The sequence below is a fragment of the Scomber japonicus genome, chromosome 14 (genome assembly GCF_027409825.1).
Source record: "Scomber japonicus isolate fScoJap1 chromosome 14, fScoJap1.pri, whole genome shotgun sequence".
Taxonomy (NCBI): domain Eukaryota; kingdom Metazoa; phylum Chordata; class Actinopteri; order Scombriformes; family Scombridae; genus Scomber; species Scomber japonicus.
Window position 1 is genome coordinate 11414528 of NC_070591.1, and position 20450 is coordinate 11434977.

Consider the following 20450-nt stretch of genomic DNA (forward strand, 5'->3'; position numbering starts at 1 on the left):
TTTCTCTTAAAAATGGACTCAAAACAATTAATTGATTATCAAGATATTGGCAATTAATTTTCTGTCAATTGACTAATCAATTAATTGACTAATTGTTGCTGCTCTACATCATTCCTAAACCATTGGCATTATGTGTTGCTGTAACAGCCTCCTCTCTTCTACGAGGTCTCTTACATGCATTTTGCTAATTCTGTAAGTATGACATTTCATGAATAATAATGAATTATACTTAAATCATAATGTTCTTAATAAGTAACAATTATAATTAACTTTATTTATGTTGCACCTTTCATGCACAAAATACAGCAACAAGAGAAGAGCAGATAATTTAAACAGTTAAAATATTATATGACATTTAAAAAGAGGAAGGACCCAAATAATAATATGTTCCTGTAACATTGAGCAGTAATGTACATGATTAAGAAATGGCACTGGGGTAATAACCACAGATTCTAGATAAAAGCTTTTTAACAGGTGACCTCAAATGTTTCAGTTTGGGGACAAAACTACCAAAAGCATCTTCATCAAATGCTTTTAATTTGTCAGTCCTACTACTGGGCTCAAACGTGGCCATTATTTTAATTACTGCAACGTGATAAAAAAAGAGTGAGAGTAATCGATCTCATGGTGCATTTTAGTGAGACAGGTCCCTGGTTGCAGTGATTTGCTGCCATTAAGCCACAAGAGCATTAGTGAGGTCGGTCACTGATGTCACAGTCAATGTACCAGTTCATCCCAAAGGTGCTCGTTAGGGTTGAGGTCAATGCTCTCAGTGACCACAGTCATTTGGTTATAGACTGTGGTAGCTAATCTTTAAATTGTTCATCATTTTGTGGTCTATTGAAGAGCTGGCCGTTATTGATCAGTGTTGCAGGGTGGAAACTTTAACCAACCTTTTGTTTTATTTTGACATCTTAAACTTCTCTATATCTTGTCTTTCACTCTTTCTCCTCGTCTTATCTCAGCACTTCTCCTGTTTTCCCAGTTCATTATTCCTCTCAGGTTTGACCTTGTTGGGCACAAGTTGACTTGTATTGATTTGATCGGATTTCCGAACGTGTCTTTTGCTTCACCTTTCATGTTGTACAAATTCAAGCTCGAATATAATTGATTCAAAGGACATTATGTTGAGTGTTTTCCTTTGTCCACATTTCAGTCTGCACTCCATTGTCATCTAGCTGCTGTGGATTGACAGATGTGTCCTCTATTTCTCCTCCTCCTCTGTCTCTTCCAGCCACTGCATCAATCAGATCCTGGAGAGCGTCAGTCACATCCACCAGCATGACATCGTGCACAGGGACCTTAAGGTGAGATATTATGTATCGGTGGTGAACGTCTGTACCGTCTAACATACCAGTTGTGCAGGAATCTATTTTGGTCTGTGTTGTGAGTGGAGATGAAAAGGATGCATGGAAATTCACAACAGGTCTGCAATCACATGCACACATTTGCGCAGACGTCATGCAGTGACGTTAAGAACAACTTAAAGGATGAGCGTCATCATTCCCTTTATTCACCTGCTTCCCTCCACCCCTTATTTTGCTATTCCCATCTCCATCTATATTTGCACCCCCCTACCCATTTTCATCTACCCCCCTTTTCCTCTCCTTTTTTTTTTACTCTCTTTCCCTCTCCCTCTTTTCTCCCCTCCCTCCTCTCTGCCTCCCGCACTGCTGCGGAGTGACGAAAGCAGACCAGCTGCTATTAATAGCAGGTCGGTGGGTGAGATGACGGCCAGTGACGATTTCCCTTGCAGCAAAATTGTGCACCCCTGGTAGAAAACCAACAGCACTGTGACCTCATCAGCTGTATCATTAAATGTTAATAATATAGCTGAAATTTGAACACCTGGATAATTGTACCACTTTTTTTTTCTTCCAATACCAAGGTCAGAGTCCTGAACTTTAATAGTTTACTAAATAATCTATTTATATGTGATAGAGCAACATTAAAGCATTACTCTAGCATAAGAAGACAATCAAATAATTGGAAAATTAACAATCTGTCTTGGTGTGAGAGTGGTGTAAATCAACTTGTGTTACTTTTCATTGATTTTCAGCTTGCACACAGTACAGTATGGATTGCAGTATCAAATGAACTTTAAGAGTAAAGAGTATTAAAATAATAGATGATAGAATAGAAATAAATTAAATGAGTAGTTAATGTACAGTGCTCGCTCTGTGCTACATAACACTTAAATGTTATAATGAACCACTAATCAATATATTTAGAGTTCACATTTTAAATCTCTTTGACTGGCTGATGAGACAGCCATTACAAACTCATTCTGCTCAGCCAAACAGTGTTAAACCCACAGAAGTTTATTTTAAATTTTAGAGGGGATCAGAGTTTCCAAAGATACCATACCGATATGTCAGACTGATGTTTGGGGAATTGTGTATTATTTAATCTGGATTCTTTCCATTTTGTGGACTCTTTCAGCCAAACATGGTGACTTGGCCAATGGATATTTGTGATTGCATAACATTGCATGTATTTGGCATTATCCCCATAATAAGTCAAATAAAGAGCTGAAGCAAGCTGATACAGAATATACAGTATATCGGTATAGTCAGGCAAGGCCTGCAACAAGTGATTATTGTCATTATTGATTAATCTATTATTTTCTTGAATTTCATCAATTGTTGTTTGGTTTTTTGTCCTGACGAACAGTCCACAACCCAAGAATATTTAATGTACTGTCAAAGAAGACTTGAAAAAACTGAAAATATTCACATTTGAGAAGCTGGAATCAGAGAATTTGGAAAATGACTCTCAACAATTGATAAAATATATCAAAATAGTTGGGAATAGATTCTTTAATTCTATCGATTTGGCTATACAATAACTGACTAATCATTGCAGCTCTATGTCAGATAGCTTGCAATAAAATGATGTTTCCAACCTTAAAGCGATTAAAGCTTCACTAATCAATTTTTTATATTAACAATGGATCAAATAACTATATGTAATGTGAAAGATGTCATTTATAGTGATGAACCTGCAGAAAATTATCACCTGACTGCAGTTCCACTCTGATCTACGGAGTGTTTTGTGTCTTTTAGCATCTCATAACCTCGTCTCCAGAACAGCAGGCAGCCAGTTTGACTGTGAAAAAGCTGTAATAAACCCACTGTGCACTTTCTGCCCAGCACCAAACAGCAGACAAGCTGGTGAACAAACTGTAGTGAAGCGTTCAGCAACTGAATAGCTGGATATTTATTTCCCTGAGGAGTTGTTAAAGACCAACTCAGACCTGAAAGTCGAAAATATATTGGATTGGCATTTGTCAGGTGTCCAGACACGCCACCACAACTTTACAAGGTGATGTTATGTCAGCACTGCAAGTGGCCAGAAACATCATGGTACATGGACTGCAGTTGCATTGCGCCTTTCTACCATAACAGACAAAGTGCTTAATAATTTTTGCCTCCCATTCACTCACCCACACATAATGGTGGTGGAGCTGCTATGGCGAGACAGCTGGCTTTACCTTGAGGAGCAACCTGGGGTTCAGTGTCTTGTTCAAGCAAACTTCAAAAGACAGACAGGAAGAGCCGAGGATCAAACCTCCAGCCCTGCTGTTAAGGGACAACCCACTCAGCCTCCTGAGCCACAGTCGCCCCTAACCAATCAATCAATTCATACTGCTGTAAGATGTTAAAAATTCAGTTTCCTCACTAGACAACTAAAAAGGAGGTTACATCTGTTTTTATTTTATGTTTTCCAAAGAACTCCAGAGGATGAAACTGCCAGAAGCGACATCTGTATTGGACACATAAAAATATTAATATTACCAACGAAGTGTGCCGTGGAGAGGTGTGACCTCGCGTGCACACACACACACACACACACACACACACACACACACACACACACACACACACACACACACACACATCATATTTTTGCCTCCCTGTCATCTTGGGAGGGCCACTTGCTGAAGGGAAAACAAGAATTGGAGAGAAAGAGTTGAGAGCTGTTGGCTGGTGGCAGACTGGGTTGCCATGGTAACTGTGGGGTGAGGTCACCCGGCTGCTGCAGCGCCAGCGTAGGGACTCATTATGCCACCTCCCATCTATCTATCTCTATCTGTCTGTGTTCGTCTGTTGCCTTCACTCCAGCACTCTGTCCCTGTGCAGTTCCCCCTTTTACTCTCTCTCTCTGCCATTGTTTCAGCTTTGCTCGATAGAGGGGAGAAATGATAGAAGGAGGGAGGGATGGAAGGATATATAAGTCAGTGGAGAGAGGGCAAGAGAGACTGACAGATGAAAAGAACAGTTTTGCAGCACAAAGACAGGTACAAGTGTCAGAAATCCATCCATCTATCCAAGGAGGCCGCGAGGAGAAACTACTGAGAAAACTATTGACCTCAATTCACAAGTTTAAAAGAATGGTTTTTAGGGTGTTTTTTTTTTACTGCTCTCAAATGTGAAAAACTGGTCAAATCTGACGTGTAGGGGTTTATTCAGAAATTCTGCAAATACACTTTGGGGAATTCATACTAAAATGACGACGGGGAAATCCGCAATTATAAAAACGCAGTCAAAGAAGAAAAAAAAGACAGAGCTGCCAAGAAAAAGTGAACAATCACATAGACACTGTGTTTAGCCCACTGAGTCTTGTCCTTACACAGCATACAGAGCCCTTTATTATTTAACTTATGATACATGAGACTTTATTTAAAGTCTGAGAAGGTTTTGGTGTTTGGGTTTCCGGGTGACGTGAATGAAAATATTCGATTTGACCAAGAAAGGTTAAAGCTGACTGTTAAAATCAAATCTTGGATCTTTTGTTATGAAGAAAGAGCCCTAACCACTGAGCCACCAGGCAAAGAAAAACAAACTTTATATTATGAAGAAATAAAGACCTAAAACAAGTAAAGCTAAAACAGCTGTGCAGTTATAATCAGCACACTGACCTCACATCAGATTAGGCTTGACCTGACATGTTTCTTCTTCTCCTCTATTCGTTAAGTGAGAGGAACTTCAAAGTTAAGAGACACAAATAAGGGAGGCAAGATAGACAGCTAAAATAATATATCCTCATCTCTGTCAAGCGCTGACAGTTTTGCATGACTGTGTGAACAGGAGGACAGTGTCAAAATGCTGTTAAATATTGCAATGGTCTTTCCTTTGGGGGATGCCTTTGTCGCCTGCTTGACCAAATCATGCCTCATTACTACTGTAGATGTCATCATGCTCCTGCAGCTCATCCAGTCATGCAGACAGACACAACATTTCCTGACTGAATGTGGTTTTCTAATCTAGTCGCTTACAACAGTCCTGTGATTTAGCTTGTGCCATACAAAGCTTTATAGTTTATATGAGGATATATTTGACTTTTGTTTTGATAATAACAACTGATTCTGACTTTTTTATGTCTGAAAGTGTAGACACAAACATTTAATTGTAGCCTTTCTAATGTGATGGTTTGAGTGGGTTTTTTTTTTTATTTCATTGGAAATTTAAAACATTTGGTTTTTTTTGTGTTGGTCGGACAAAATCTGAAATGTTACATCACTTTGATCTGTGGTTATGTATTGTGGGATGTCTTTATTTTTGACATTTTGCACATGTATAGATCATCATTAGAAAATTAATAAGTACATATTGGAGGCAGTCCCTAGTTGCAGGGCTCGTGAATGTATTTCATAATTAATTAATTAATTTGTGTGTGTGTGTGCGCTGCAGCCAGAGAACCTGCTCCTGGCCAGCAAGATGAAGGGAGCAGCGGTGAAGCTTGCAGACTTCGGCTTGGCCATTGAAGTGCAGGGGGACCAACAGGCATGGTTTGGTAAGAAAAAACATTATTTAAACCTCAAACCTTATTCTCTGTTTTTACTCTGCATTCAGCCACAAGAAAACCAGCCTCACTGCTGTACTGAATCAGTATGTGTTTCAGTAAATAATGATTATCATAACCTACGTTTTTGTTATTGTATAAGAGAACAGTAATACATAATGCATATTATGAAAAAAAATCTCTCTGTGGGAAACAAATGTAGGCCATGCTGTTTTTAAAGAACTGTTGGTAAATAACCTCTTGAAAAATTGTTGCACATTTGAAGTTATATTAAGGTATTATTGTTGTAAATATTAGTTTTACATTTAACACAGGTATAAATAGGACAGTATTGAGTTTGTGTGTCTTGTGAAAAAAGATCGAAGAGGAACAGAACAAGAGGAAGATGAAGAGGGTAAAGTGAAGGAGAAATGTGGAGATAATTGTGCTCATTTGTCTGTCCTAAAAACAGAAACCGTTACACTTTTTGTAATGTCTGGTACAAATGTCAGACAGGCTTATAAATCTTATAAATGGTGGATATCAATATTGTTTTGTCATTAAAAAAAAAAAGAGTTCAAGACAAATTTCACATTAAGTATGTTTTTGATTTCACAGGTTTCGCAGGAACTCCTGGTTATCTATCCCCAGAAGTATTGAGAAAGGACCCGTACGGCAAGCCTGTGGACATATGGGCATGCGGTCAGTTAGTCAGACCTCACCTTTTACATGCATGTTTTATAAATATGTATATACAATGTATTAATGTCGAATGTGTATGTGTGTGTGTGTGTCAGGGGTGATCCTGTACATCTTGTTGGTTGGCTACCCTCCCTTCTGGGACGAGGACCAACACAAACTGTACCAACAAATCAAGGCCGGTGCATACGATGTGAGTACCTCTCTCATATATTCTTATTTCCTCCCTCCACACCTACATGTGTGTTTTCATGTGCAGCAGTGCAACAGTTTGTCTGGAAAAAGTTGACATGATATGATGATGACGTGGAATAAATCTTAATAATTATAGACTGCAACATAACTGAGCCATGGACACGATTGCACGCTTATTTTCCATAAGGACACAATCAACTGTTATCATTCACACTTGAACATCAGTCTCTGCATGCTTCAAACTTCACTCCCTAAACTTATAACCTATGTTTAGATGTTGAATCACACAGGAAATATATATATATATATATTTGTACTGTAATTCCAAGTCTGTGAACACAATCAAAGCTCTTTAAGTGACCACTCTGGGGCAACTGTAGAAACTGAACAGACATTTACATATTATGGCTTTTATAAAGTTGGTTTGGCAAACTTGTCAGTAAACAGTTGCTCATTTACTGCTGATTAATGCAGCTTTAATGAACAGTATTCACAGGCTCATCCCAGATAGGCCGACTTAGTGTGTCTTTTGACATTTTGACATTCTTAAGCGTGTGGATCCTTGTGGCCTGCTTTCATTTAATTATTCACAGAATTCATCCAAATTTTGGTTTCCTGTTTAAAATATTATTTACATGAATGTGAAAAACAAACACAGCATCTCCTCATGAGCCTTGCAAGACACCTTTCTTGAAAAGCTCAGTTCAAGTCAAATAACAAACATCAATCTCTGTCGCACAAGTAATTCTGAAATTACATTTAGTTTTTAATTGCTTGCTACTTGATATTGCATAATTTCCATCTTCACAACAGAAAAAAGATACAATATGAGAGCAATAGGTTTATTTGTCAGATCTTGTCATATCCCTTTGGGAGATAGGAATGTATTATCCGTATTCATTTCCATAATTGGAAGCAACCACTTCTAATGAATGTGCATAATATGACCATTGATATGTAATGATGGTGACAAGCACTTGTAATACTGTGCAGTTCTTGAATAGCATCACTGTCATGCAGATACCTTGAGTCTTGTATTTTTATTTTGTTAGTAACTGACAACTGACACATGTTTTCACAAGACATTTTCAGTAAATGTCTTGTGAAAACATGCTTTGATATTCAGTAGTAAACATATTTTCATGCTACTTGAAAAGATGTGCGGATGGATGACTGAAGTGAGACAAACTACACTGACTTTGAAAACTCCACCTGTTACTATTGAAGTGCTTCATGTTAAATTATCCACCACAGTTTGAAAACCACGGAGCTTCTTCAGTTATTTGTGATAAAATATTAATTAAAAGCATAATAAGTGTGATATGCATTCTTAACTTTTCGTCATCACAATCTCTTTCTTTCAGTTCCCATCTCCAGAGTGGGACACAGTGACCCCCGAGGCCAAGAATCTGATCAATCAGATGTTAACGATTAACCCTGCCAAAAGGATCACCGCCGACCAGGCCATCAAGCATCCTTGGGTCTGCGTAAGTGACACCATTCTTCTTATTTGGTTTCAAAATCGATATTTTCCAGCATGTAAAATACTGGTGTGGGTGTTGCTACCAACTTCAAATACAACTGTCACATTTTTTGCATGACTTACCTTATTATTAAGCAATGTAAAGTCATATATTCACTCAGTTTAGGAAAACCAAAAGGCACCATGATACTTGTAAAATATCTTAAGAGTTTCATTTTTGGCATGACAGTCACATCCAGTAGTCTACTTTTAAAACCATAGACTGCTGGACAGAGAGACCTACATTGTATACTTGAACAAAGTTGATACTTCTGGATAGACTAAAGCACATTCAAAGCTCTCAGTTAATTGTTTCATACGCGCTTCAGAGTTCAGATGTAAGACACAAAAAGTATGTGGAGCCAGGTGTCAATTAAAATCTTATTGCAAGACAAACGTTATTGCTGCAGTGTCTGACATGGTTAACTGTTACCCTTAAACAATGTGTATTAATTGCTGTTTCCTCTCCTCTACATGCAGCAACGCTCCACTGTGGCCTCCATGATGCACCGTCAAGAGACTGTCGAATGCCTGCGCAAGTTCAATGCCAGGAGGAAACTCAAAGTGAGTGCAGACAGACACAGTCACACACACACACACAAGCACACATACACACACACTGACCCACTGTTACTGCTACTGAAATCGTTATAATATTGATTTTCGTGTCTCTTTAGGGAGCTATCCTCACAACGATGCTGGTGTCCAGGAACTTCTCAGGTGAGGATGACTTTGGCAATGATATTTACTGCTTATGAAAAGTCAATTTGATGTGCCCCATAGGTTTCAAATAGGGCCCAATGATGTAGATAATATTTGAATAAAGATGATCAGGAAAAAAACACATTTTCTGTCATTATAATTATAATCTAATCATATCTGTAGTACTCCTTCTGATTAGATATCTCAAAGAAGCTGAATGATACTCATGATTGCTGTACTTCTTGTCTGTGATCTATCTTTTTATTAGCCTGAGTCTGATTCCCTTAACCACACATTTTCATTCTTGTTCACATTTACTTTGTCTGCAGTTTTGATTTCGCACTTCAGGGGTTTGGCTCAGATTTCCTCATTGTAAGCAGTTTGATCATTGAGACACAGTGCACTCTTGATTGAACACCCAATATGTGGGCTGGATGATGGCCTAGCAAGCTAATGCATTGATGCTACTGGCCTTGTGTTGATATGCTTTCATGTAAGTAAAGCAGCTCCTGTGCATTACAGCCAACTGCTTTCTGGTTAAGATTGATCTAGACTGAGAAACTGAAAGCAGACGGGCCAGACCTCTGAATTGCTTTGTTACGTAACTGTTGGCAGGTTTCTCAAATGAATGTCCTCGGAAATAAGATTGATGATTTTGGGGGGGCACAGGTATTTTGGTGCGCAGAGAATTTCCTGTTTGATGCTTCCCTTCATCCTTATAATAAAGGAGTTTGTATTAGAGGACATGTTTTGTCACTCTGGATTTTATTCAACGTCAAGAAATCCAAAGGCTGTCAGGCTTTAGTGAGGCTATTGTCCCACCTGTGCCTCCACATTGAATCCCTCTCTGTCCAATAGTGGGACGGCAGCATACGAGCCCTGCCGCTACCACCAGCACAGCCGCAATGGCACAGGAAGGTACGTCTGCTAGAGGGGGAGTTGAGTTGGGCACTGCCAAATTTTTACTCAGGCTATTGGCATGTACCCCTCCACCTGCTGCCTGCTGCCTGCACACTGATGGACAACTTTTGAATGGTCGTTTTTGCACCGGGGCATCTTACACAACCTCAAACACACAAACTTATAAATAGAAACCACAAACGAAGCTCAGCTCTGGTCCTTTTAGTATCACTGCGTGTCTTGATGTTCTGATGAGCAGAGCTCCTCTCCAGGACTGGCTATTTAATTTCCTGTGTCGAACATAACAGCCATTTAACTGACACTCAGCATGACCCTCTGACCTCCTTCTAACGACTGCAGCTCTTCCCTGGCCAAGCTCTGTTTACACATCTCTGCATTAACACAACTGGTGCATACTGCTTATCTTTTCTTCTGCATCATAACCATATTAATCCTTTATTCCCCAAATACAAATAGACACGCTAACATTCAAATCCGTAATACTCATTTTTGCCTCCTCTGAATCAGTTTGTATCTACAGTACTTGGCCGATGCCCAGTCGATGCCTGCCTGTGCTCGCTGCAACATTCCCTCTGCATGGCTCTGGCACTTAAAAGCCAGCCAAGCATGTGTATAAGCGTACAGTTTAGGATGCCAACCTGCATGGGAAGTTGGATAAACAGAATGCACAGTGTCTTCTGTTAACTCTATCTCTTTGTCTCCTCCCTTCTCCTGCCTGCTGCGTTGTTTTTGTGTGAATAGACAAAACCACAAGAAACCTCAAGGCATCAGTATGTTTCAAACTAACTTAGTGTCAAATGAAAAACGCACCTTTCACACGTTTCCGACATCTAACTTCCAGAAACTAAGAATTTAAACAAGCATATTCATGTCCCACTGTCTAAAAGTTTGTATGTGTTATCCACATATGTACAGTTTGTCATGTTTAGCCATTCTCCATGTTAGTCTAACTTGATGTACGTTGGCTCAGCCAGACACCACTGAATTTGGCTAGTGAAACAACCTCTTGGCTCTGTGTTGTGTTGGGTAGAGAAATGATGGATGAGATATGAGCAGAATATCTGTGCTGTTTAGTCATGCAGTTACCTCACTGCTGTCAACTCAAATCCACCAGACTATAAAGGTTCAACAAGTTATTTTTACACAATGGTTAGCTAGCTTTCTATTTCACATAAATTGAACCATCAAGCACAGTTGTTACACTTTATAGTAGCATTTAAATACTTTTACAAAGGTAGTAATTTAATAAAGAGCACATGGCACATCATAAGAACATACCTCAGGTACATCTTTAATGAACTGGATACATTACAAGTGGAATAGAATAGAATAATCTATATTGTCCAGCAGGGTTGTGGAAAATTGTCTTTGGCTCACTAAAACATACAGAACACTACATTTGATTCTTGTAAGAAAGAGATAATAAAGCAATCAGTATAACAAACATACACAAGACAAGGTCACACTACACATTTACACAATCATTTATGTCATGTCTGTGGCTTGAATCTCATCAGTCACTTTACAGAGTAAAGAATTCTGGCACTCTGAATAACAATATTTTTTGTTTCCAGAGGTGGCCGAATAGCTCTCTGTGAGGATGCTTTTAATTGTCTTCCTCTTCCCTTTCATACAAGACTTGAATCAAGGACTTTTGGGGTTTGCAAACTATTCTGCTGGCTATTAGGACAATCCTGAAAAGCTTATTCATAGATCTACAATTTAAGTAACTGTAACAAAAGTTATGTTTTGTACACTAGCTATAAACTTTCTAAAATCAAACACTATACAGACCCTGTTACAATAGCGGGCCTTCAGATGTCGTAGCAACTAATTGGTTTGAAGCATACTGACCCTTTAATGGTGATCGTCATTCACGCGACAGGACGAGCTGCTTGCTTAAAGGCCGAAATCACGATTTAATTGACAAGTGGATGTTTAACCAAGCTGTTAATAATGGACTTGCCTTGAATTTCTTCACCCATTGAGTAAGATTGAGTGTTGTTACATGCAGTGTGAATTTGATTTTGGGTTTGCACAGATGATGTCCTGAAACTTAAATACTACTTACTAACTGTTGAACTGTTGCACTCCTTGGCACTTTTTGAGATAAAGACTTTGAAGTGGATGCTGCATGCCAGACATGTTGATAAGCCACCGTCATCGCATGAATCCCACCACCTGTGTGAAAATGACTAAAGAGTTCCCTTTAACACAGTACAACTCTGCAGTTTTCAATTTTGGCTTGTGTTCAGATGTTAAGATGCAGATATTAAATACATAACTGTTTTCTCACCTTCTTCATTGCTCCTTCCTCCTTTTAAAATGGAAGGTAAGGGAGGATCATTGGAACATGACTTTAACACAAATTTGGTGTAAATATATGTGTGTGTTGTTGTTTCTTGGTCTGTTTTGTGTGTGTGCATGCATGTTGTTGACATTTATTTAGCTCCCTGTTTGTTGTGTGTTTTTTTGTCATTTCTAGGTAAGGCAGGTCATACTGTAGCTGTATGGATGTTTTTTTTTTTCAGATGCATGCACATGATACTATGTCAATGTCGTCCAAAGGTGGCTAACCAACTGTTTGATTTAGCACCAAGTGGTTAGATTACAGTAGATGGTGTTGGAGAGAAGTCCACAGTCTTCATTTCTGGTACATTTTTAGAAGTCTTTACAGTGCTGGCAGTTCAGTTAATAAATGAACTGATCAATGATAAATTATCTTTCCCTGAAACAACTTATATTTTCTTTTGTGACTCATTGATTTCAGAGAATAATTTAAACAAGGAATGATAGATCTAGAGAGTCTCTAATTCAGATACTCATTCATTTCTTTTTCTCTCATCATTCATATTTGCTCCCTTGTGGCCCTCAGGAAGGAGGAAAATAGTCTAGAGATCACACTGAGCAGTGAACCAGGCTCCGTTTGTAACTACTGAAGTGTGTCGTGTGCTTTATGACACTAAATGTTAGTGCTGTTAATTTTCTTTCAGTGTGGAGGATTATTTTACCCAAAACATCAAACAGAGCATTGAAAATAGAAATGGTCGACTTATTTGTTGCTTTACAACTTGGGGTATGAATGAATAAGTGATTGGACCAAGAAAATGTAACTGCTATTTGAACAAATTAAAAGTAAAATAAAAAATTGGACAGAAACACTCAGGTGTGTAACAGTATCAGTGACTATATATTTAGATGAATAATGTAGAAAGAATGAAGACCTCCTTCAACACTGCACAAAGTTAAAAAAAAAAAAAAAAAGTTAAAATTTTATTTACGGACTTAATTTCATTTAGAATTTCACTTTTCATTTTCAGTTTGCTTTTTCTGTGCTGTTAATGTGAGAATATTTCATTTACAGCAGCATTTGAGTGGGATTATCTCTCATATAACAACAGTTCCAATATTAGAGATATTAATGAAATCAACACTTAAGACTTGAGAAACTGTTATCAGAGTTTCTTTTGCTAATTTTGTTCAGTCGGCTCAGTAAACTGTTCAGTTTGTTGGACAATTACTCCCCGAACTGTGTCCACTTCTTACCATGATTTCTCTTTTTTTTCAGCATGCAAGACCTTACTAAACAAAAAGTCGGATGGCGTGAAGGTGAGTTTTCTGACACTCATGAGGGTTTAACTGACTGACTGTCTGACTTACTCTTCCCTCCTTCTGTTGTCTCTCTTTTGGTTTCTTCACCAAAACTAATAACATGTTTCTTTGATATAACAGCAGTATGTTCTTTAAGTGCTATTACATTTATGCTTTGGTGCTCCTTTGTTAGATTTTTTAAAAGGTGATAAGATATTTGGTGGCTTAGAGAAAAGGATTGATGATCGTAAAGATAAAATTGAACATGTTTATGTGCTAGAAGTTAAAGGCGGGGCACAGATTAATACACGTTTTCTTTTTGAGATTTCAAAAATAAGGGATGTCATTTAGATGCTTGTTTTCTCATCACCAGCTTGTTCTCTGATTCACAGCGATTCGAGCAAACTTTATGTGCTCCTTTTGTTTTGATCGACGGTCAGCGTCAGTGCATGCAGTGAAGCGCCATGATCAACAAGGGCCAAAACAAAATCCCAATTACATACAGTTACTAAACCAATACCTTAACAAAATAACCTCTAATACATTCTACAGACAAACTGCACGACTGATGATTTAAAGCTTTCAAGACTTTTTTTTTTTTTTTTTTTTTTTTTTTAAGTATCCCCTTGTGTCATCTTTGTTCTTGTGCAGCTGTTTTGTTTTTCTCTCTTACTGGGATCAATTTGGCAGCTTCACTTTTTTACTATTTTAATTAGTTCCTTGTTTCCCGATGACCCTTTTTTTTTTCCTCCTCCTCTCCATTGCTGTCTGTCAGAAAAGGAAGTCCAGCTCGAGTGTTTGTTTGATGGTGAGATCGGCTATGTCGTTTTCATTCATTTTTCATTCTTTGTCTCTCTTTATATACGCCTCCGGGTCCTCCCCTCCCCTTCGTCTGTTTTATTTTTATTTTTGGCTTTTGGGGCAGAGATGCTCGAGGCATTGTCTATGACAGTTGTCGTCTTGTCCGATTTCTGTTGGATTTCCAAACTTCATCCAACATCCCTGCATCCCCTTCAGCCATGAGTGCCACCAAAACCATTTCAGCTCCTGACAGATCACAGACGGACACACACACACACACACACACACACAAAACCTCTCCCAGTTATATTCTGCCACTTTCTGATCCATCTGCGTATGGATAAGATCAGAGCTTTTTAGCTCACCTGCCAACATCCCTGACCATCAGCGGAGTGAGGGGCATTCGAATCACTGTAAAACATCAATACACGATCATTTTCCCTGTTTCAATTTTTACATATTTATTGTATCCTCATTATTTTTCATTTGACTGACCTCTTTTTTTTTCTCCCCCTCTTTCTGTAATTATAATGGCTGTCTTGGTCATCTGCAGATAATCACCACTGTTGGATTAGAGACAGTTCAGGCATGACAGATTGAAGATAGCATATGTCATATTTTAGTATATATTTTATTTTCATTTACATGCATTTTTACAACAAAAATGATACATATACTGTTTGTTGCTTGCTAACAAACAACAAAACATTAAAAACAGTAGGGCTGGATATCTGGTGCAATGTATGACACCATTAATAACCTAACCCTAATCTTATTATCTATGTACAGTACACAAGCTTCTGGTTAAAATTGGCTAAAAATGTTAATATTATGATTTAAATCAGAAATTGTCGGATGAAAGAATAAATAACAGCAAGTAAAAATATGACCTGACATTTGATTATTCAACCAGTACAAAAAAAAAGGGTTTGGGGTCTGATACGCGGCCGTATTAAACAGTAGTTAGTAAACAAACACACTGTTCTGAACATTTCAAGTCTAGTAAACATCCTTTTTTGTAGCTGTAGGGAAACAAGATAAACTCAGACAGATCTTGTGATGTACAGAAAAACAGGCAGCTTGGATCCTTGGATTTGGGGAAATCTGTGCAAGGGAAGTGAATTATCAGCTCTTCTCTAAATAAGTGTTCATTGAGCACTGTGCCCCAGTTATTTCAACAGCACTGAAATTGTACTCGGTAGTTATCATGTATGAATGTGTCACTATTTGTGGTACTAACCTTTCCTGAGCCAATAAATATTATAAAAGATGAGAACTAAATCTAGAGGGAGATAACTACTTGAATTCTAACTAATAGAAGATTTCCAGTAGTCTTCATAATGCTGACGTTCATAATAAATAATAGTCCTGTTAGTGAAATCTAGTCTCCATAGTTATACTTCTTTAAGGTTAAAAAAAATCAAGTCTGCCCTAAAACAACAGCCTGGTACCTAAATGAAGACTCTTTGTCATGACCCTTTCACTGCTGCTGAACAGGAAAACACTGTTGAGACACAAAAAGACTGTAACTGTGGAAGATATCCACTATATTTGACTAATTCAGATGGCTGAAGTCTCATATATCTTCATAAGCTTTGCTCAAAAGAGGTCTGTGTATTATTTTGGCCCCATTACTTACATTGCAAACACATTTTAGGGCTTAGTCAGTACAGGAGGAATAGGCAGATGACTGTTGTTTTAAGATTACTTGAAAAATTGTGAGTTTATACTTTAAGTTGAAACCCTAATTTCTCTTCCAGTCCCAGAATTACAGTGACACTTGGGAAAACATGTTGCTCTCAACATCACACATTAGTCTTTCTGTATGAGATGTACCTGGTAGTCCGGGGAGAATGCCAAAATACTTAATAAAATCACACTGGGTCATTCACTCATCGCAGGAGTTGTAAGGGAAACAGCTGAAAACCTCCTAGCACTTTGCCCTCAACCTTTTATTGATGTAATCCATTCCTCCACACCTCTTAACTCACTTGTGTGAATACTGATGTGCATTCAAGAAGCATCTCTTTCTGGTTCCCCTCCAGTAAGCCTGAGGCTGAAGGGAGAGTCCGGGTCAAACTTTGTTTTCCTGTTCACCTTACACGTTCCATCTGTAATCTTTAGCTGTAATTTATACACTTCTGTTATGCGGCTGCAACTCTACCCCAGCTTTCAGGATTCAACAAAGAGGCCATTAATACACTACACGTACAGAGAGAAGTGTTCATTTCTTCAAAACTATATTTTCTGTTCAGGGATAGGTTAAAATGGTTAAAATGATTTCCTTCAACCTATAGTGCAAATGTTGCTGGACGTGCTTAGTTAATATCAGCCTTGTAATCATGCTTTGCTTAAAAATTGTAATTTTTTTGTCTTCAGAATAACTTTTAGTTTTTGCTCAAGCTAAATCCTTTGATTTGCATGAATACCTGAGGCTTTAGTTGTCAAAGTCAAAGTGACGAACAGGCTCTAAAATAAATGGACTTCCAGCTGACTTTGCATGAGCTAAAAGTGGGAAATACCAACATGCAGTACATACCTCCACGCATACACACACGCACTCTATTCTCCACAGAAAAACCTTTCATCAAGGCCTTTCACTGCATGCACAGACCTGGACTGGTAACCATTAGTATCAGCTTATTTTCTGAATTGGTCACACATACAGTATTTTGGCTGTGTTGCTTTCAAAAATGGGGCGCCAATCGCTGATGCTTGTTTTAGATTACAAACTTGTGATTTCTCTTTTTAATCCCAGCAGATGTTGATTTATATATTTGTTAAAGTGCTGGGAAAGTACTTAAAATCCAGTCTGGAAATATGTTTGTCATTTTAAAATGCATGTGCTGACTAACTGTTCTGTTTTTTTGTTTTTTTTTACTCTTTTTAATGTTGTGCAATGTCTGCAAAAGTTGTAGACATTTATTATATAGTAGACATTAGACTTGATACTAGAAATAAACGTAAGTAAGTAAAGAGGATTAGTATATTCACATTGTTGTTGGAGTAGGACATTATTTGTTATCTGTTATGGATTAGAAATATTATTTGAAGCAATGTCCACACTAGATATACAAGATAATACAACAACAACAACAACATCTGCCCTTTAAAATGTATGAGGCAACAGGGTGCAGATTCAGATAAATCTGTTTATCTGCAAACTCCTGCACACATGCACCGATCCCAGTTTGTGCAGCTTTAAATCCTGCTCACCTACCTCATGTGGAATATCTATACCGGCCGTGTAATGGCGGTAGCTGATGATTTAGATCTAGTTGGAGCAGTAGGAGTCATTCTGTGTTGTGTTTCTTTGCCCCAGTCGCAGGGAAACAACAGTAAAAACAGTGTAGTAAGCAGCAGCAGCACCAAAGACAGCAGCATGTCATCGTCAGCACCAATGGTACCTCATCTCTATTTGGTTTCATTGTTTCCATCTTTTCAGTGTTAAGTTCTGTCTCCTCCTCATCTTTTTGTCACACCCCATATTAAGTGAAATCCTCTCTTTTCTGTGATTTGTCCTCTCTCTCTCGTCCTTCCATCCGCTGCCTCTTTGCTTCCGTTTTGAACACAAACTGTGATGTTGGCGGTGGATTTGACACTTTAAAATTGAACGACTGGTTTGTGGCTTTGAGTGCGTCTCCTGGCTTGTGTTTTACCCAGATCTCCTGTGGACACTCCAACATACATACATGCATACATATATTTACACAGTGCACAACACTGACAGGTAGACAAATGACTTTCATTTTGTGGCATGGCAGCAGACACTTGAATAGGGTTCAGTTCAGCCACAACCTGGTGACTCCTTTGTGTATTCAACTGTGTCACCTGGGCTTTGTTGATGGTTTACCTTTGAAGTGCGACATGGTTATTGTATTTTTGTAGAAAGCAGAGCTTGAAAACACAAAGGTTGAACCTTTAGTACATCTTTTTGTAAGTTGCTCTTTGATATGTGCTATGTACATGCTTAGGACTTCTGGGTAAAACAGGAGCAGGAGTAGTAGAGAGATCACTATTGTGTGAGGATGCAGCCCCACTGTGTTCATATATTTTATGGGATTGAACCATACATTTTAAAAAAAACAATAGCGCCCTGAATTGAAATATGGAATATGAACCTCTCGTCTCACCAGCCCATTGTGTAGCAAGTTGCTTTATTAAACCTAAAATGAAAGGGGACAATCATGCCTGTGGGCCCATTCAGAGATTGATACGCTCTTGAGATGCAAATTAAAAACTGTAAAAATGACAATCTGTAAAGGTAGGAACATAAAATCAGGAGCCATTGACTTACAGCTTACAGCTACAGTATGCTGGGGGCAAATAAAACTTAACTAAGCTCCTTTAGTCAGCCTCTCAGTAGAAAGTTTGGACTCATATTGAGTAATACTTACAGATCTAAAGAAGGATAGCAGTCCGTATACATTCAGGTATTTTAGATTCACAGCATTAAATGTTGGGTTACGTGACGTGGTATGGTGAGCTTCTCACATTGTATACACTTAATGCTGTATCTCTTCCTTTAAGAGGTTGAAGTGTGACCATGGTAACTGCAGTGGTACAATTACATTTTTTGGTGTTGCTTTTAGTGTGTGAATAAACGGGCACTGAAGTGTACATCTAAATGAGAAGTTTACATGAATTTCTTCCTATTAACTAATCATTCATCTATTAATCGCTGCACCTCTATTTGCTTCTAACATTTTCCTTCTGCTAGCTGTGGGTTATGGCAGTAATAAACTCATACTGTATGTACCCACTATCTATACTATGAACTATTCCACTAACAATAAACAGAAGAATAAAAACACTTAAAATTACCCATAATCCCATGTGTCATTGACGGGGCTGCATGTTCTAAGGTTGTATTTAGTGGGTGTTGGGTCCTGTGCTGATGAGGATCAGAAGAACCTGAGTGTGTGACTGACTGACTAAATGAGTACACTATGGGTTTGTTTTCCAAACAAATGCAGTACTTGAAGCTCTTGAATTGCTTTGCGCAGAATGTTTCTATGGCGGGGTCAAGGTTGAGGATGAGGAGTGGGCATATAATCCATACACAAACTCACAGTCACCCTGCAAAATCATGCCATGGTGGGAGATGTGATGGGAGACATTTGCATGGTCATAACTTCCAAACCTTTAGATGATTCTTTCTGGAACACTTGGGCACTTCTCAAAACATTAAGTGTCCCTCAACCTGGTTCAAGTCAAACGTCTAAGGAACAAGAAGACACTAAAATATTTATAAATGCATTTGAGCTTAATTCAGTCCAACAGAAAATCTATTTTTTGCTCACTGAGGCTAACTCAATGCATTATTGGTTCATTTGAAGATATTTATACATCTCAAGGAACACAGAAAACATTGTGAGAAAAACGGGGTATAAGTTTGAGAAGTGCAAACAGTGTTCGTTCAGCAATTGAGCAAAAGTAACCAGGAAGATAACCATCAAGCATTGAGCTGCACTGATATGATCTGGCAGAGGAAAATAGTGATCCCTCACCACATTGTTATAAATTAGGACATTCCAAATACTTATGTAATTATTCAGTGCCTACAGAAAAAGGCCTGCAACTAACAGATATTTTCTCTATTAATCAATTAGTCGTTTGGTCCATAAAATGTCAGAAAATGGTGAAAAATGTCTCATGAAGCCCAAGATGCAACCTAAAATGTCTTTTGTACCGTCGACAACATAAAGATGTTAAGTTTATTATCATAGAGGACAAAAGAAACTACTACTCAAATAGTTGCAGATTCATTTTATATCAAATGACTAATTGATTAATCAACTTATCATTGCAGCTCAACAATGAAATATACTACACATTTCAGAAAAAATTAATATGTCACCAACACGCACACTTACATGCACATACAGTATAATCACAAACCCTCCTCCTCAGTCGAGGCCCTGGTAAGTGAATATGTGTTTATGGCTGTTTTCGTGCATTATTGAGGCTCTCAAAAAAATAAAAAAAATAAAAAGATCCTTTAGGCCACAATGCTTTTTGCTACTTGAAACATGGGCTTGATGAGCACAGATTGACTTGACGTCTCCAGTCATCTATCTACAGTAATCACCCAGATCCTCCACAGCCTCTGTTCTGTGGCTACCATGCTTTGTTTTGGTGTGCGCACATGCGTCTGTTTTGTATGTGTTTAGTCATGGAATATGTTGGTATTCCCTGACATCTTCCCTGGTGAACCCCCAACCACCCATCCCCT

The 20450-nt window shown here is 38.3% G+C and overlaps 1 protein-coding gene across 3 annotated transcripts in view; it reads left to right on the forward strand.

Annotated features, from left to right (window-relative positions):
• Positions 1–20450, forward strand: part of camk2g2 (calcium/calmodulin-dependent protein kinase (CaM kinase) II gamma 2) — a 73237-nt gene that overhangs the window by 40915 nt on the left and 11872 nt on the right. Inside the window, exons 6-15 of one of the 3 annotated variants that reach the window (XM_053332740.1) lie at positions 1235–1307; positions 5694–5796; positions 6403–6486; positions 6582–6676; positions 8043–8165; positions 8681–8764; positions 8878–8920; positions 9761–9820; positions 13392–13432; positions 17538–17618. In XM_053332740.1, the coding sequence (XP_053188715.1) occupies positions 1235–1307; positions 5694–5796; positions 6403–6486; positions 6582–6676; positions 8043–8165; positions 8681–8764; positions 8878–8920; positions 9761–9820; positions 13392–13432; positions 17538–17618 (787 nt within the window). The remainder of the gene's footprint in view (positions 1–1234; positions 1308–5693; positions 5797–6402; positions 6487–6581; positions 6677–8042; positions 8166–8680; positions 8765–8877; positions 8921–9760; positions 9821–13391; positions 13433–17537; positions 17619–20450) is intronic. The other 2 variants (XM_053332738.1, XM_053332739.1) reach the window with 2 other exon arrangements.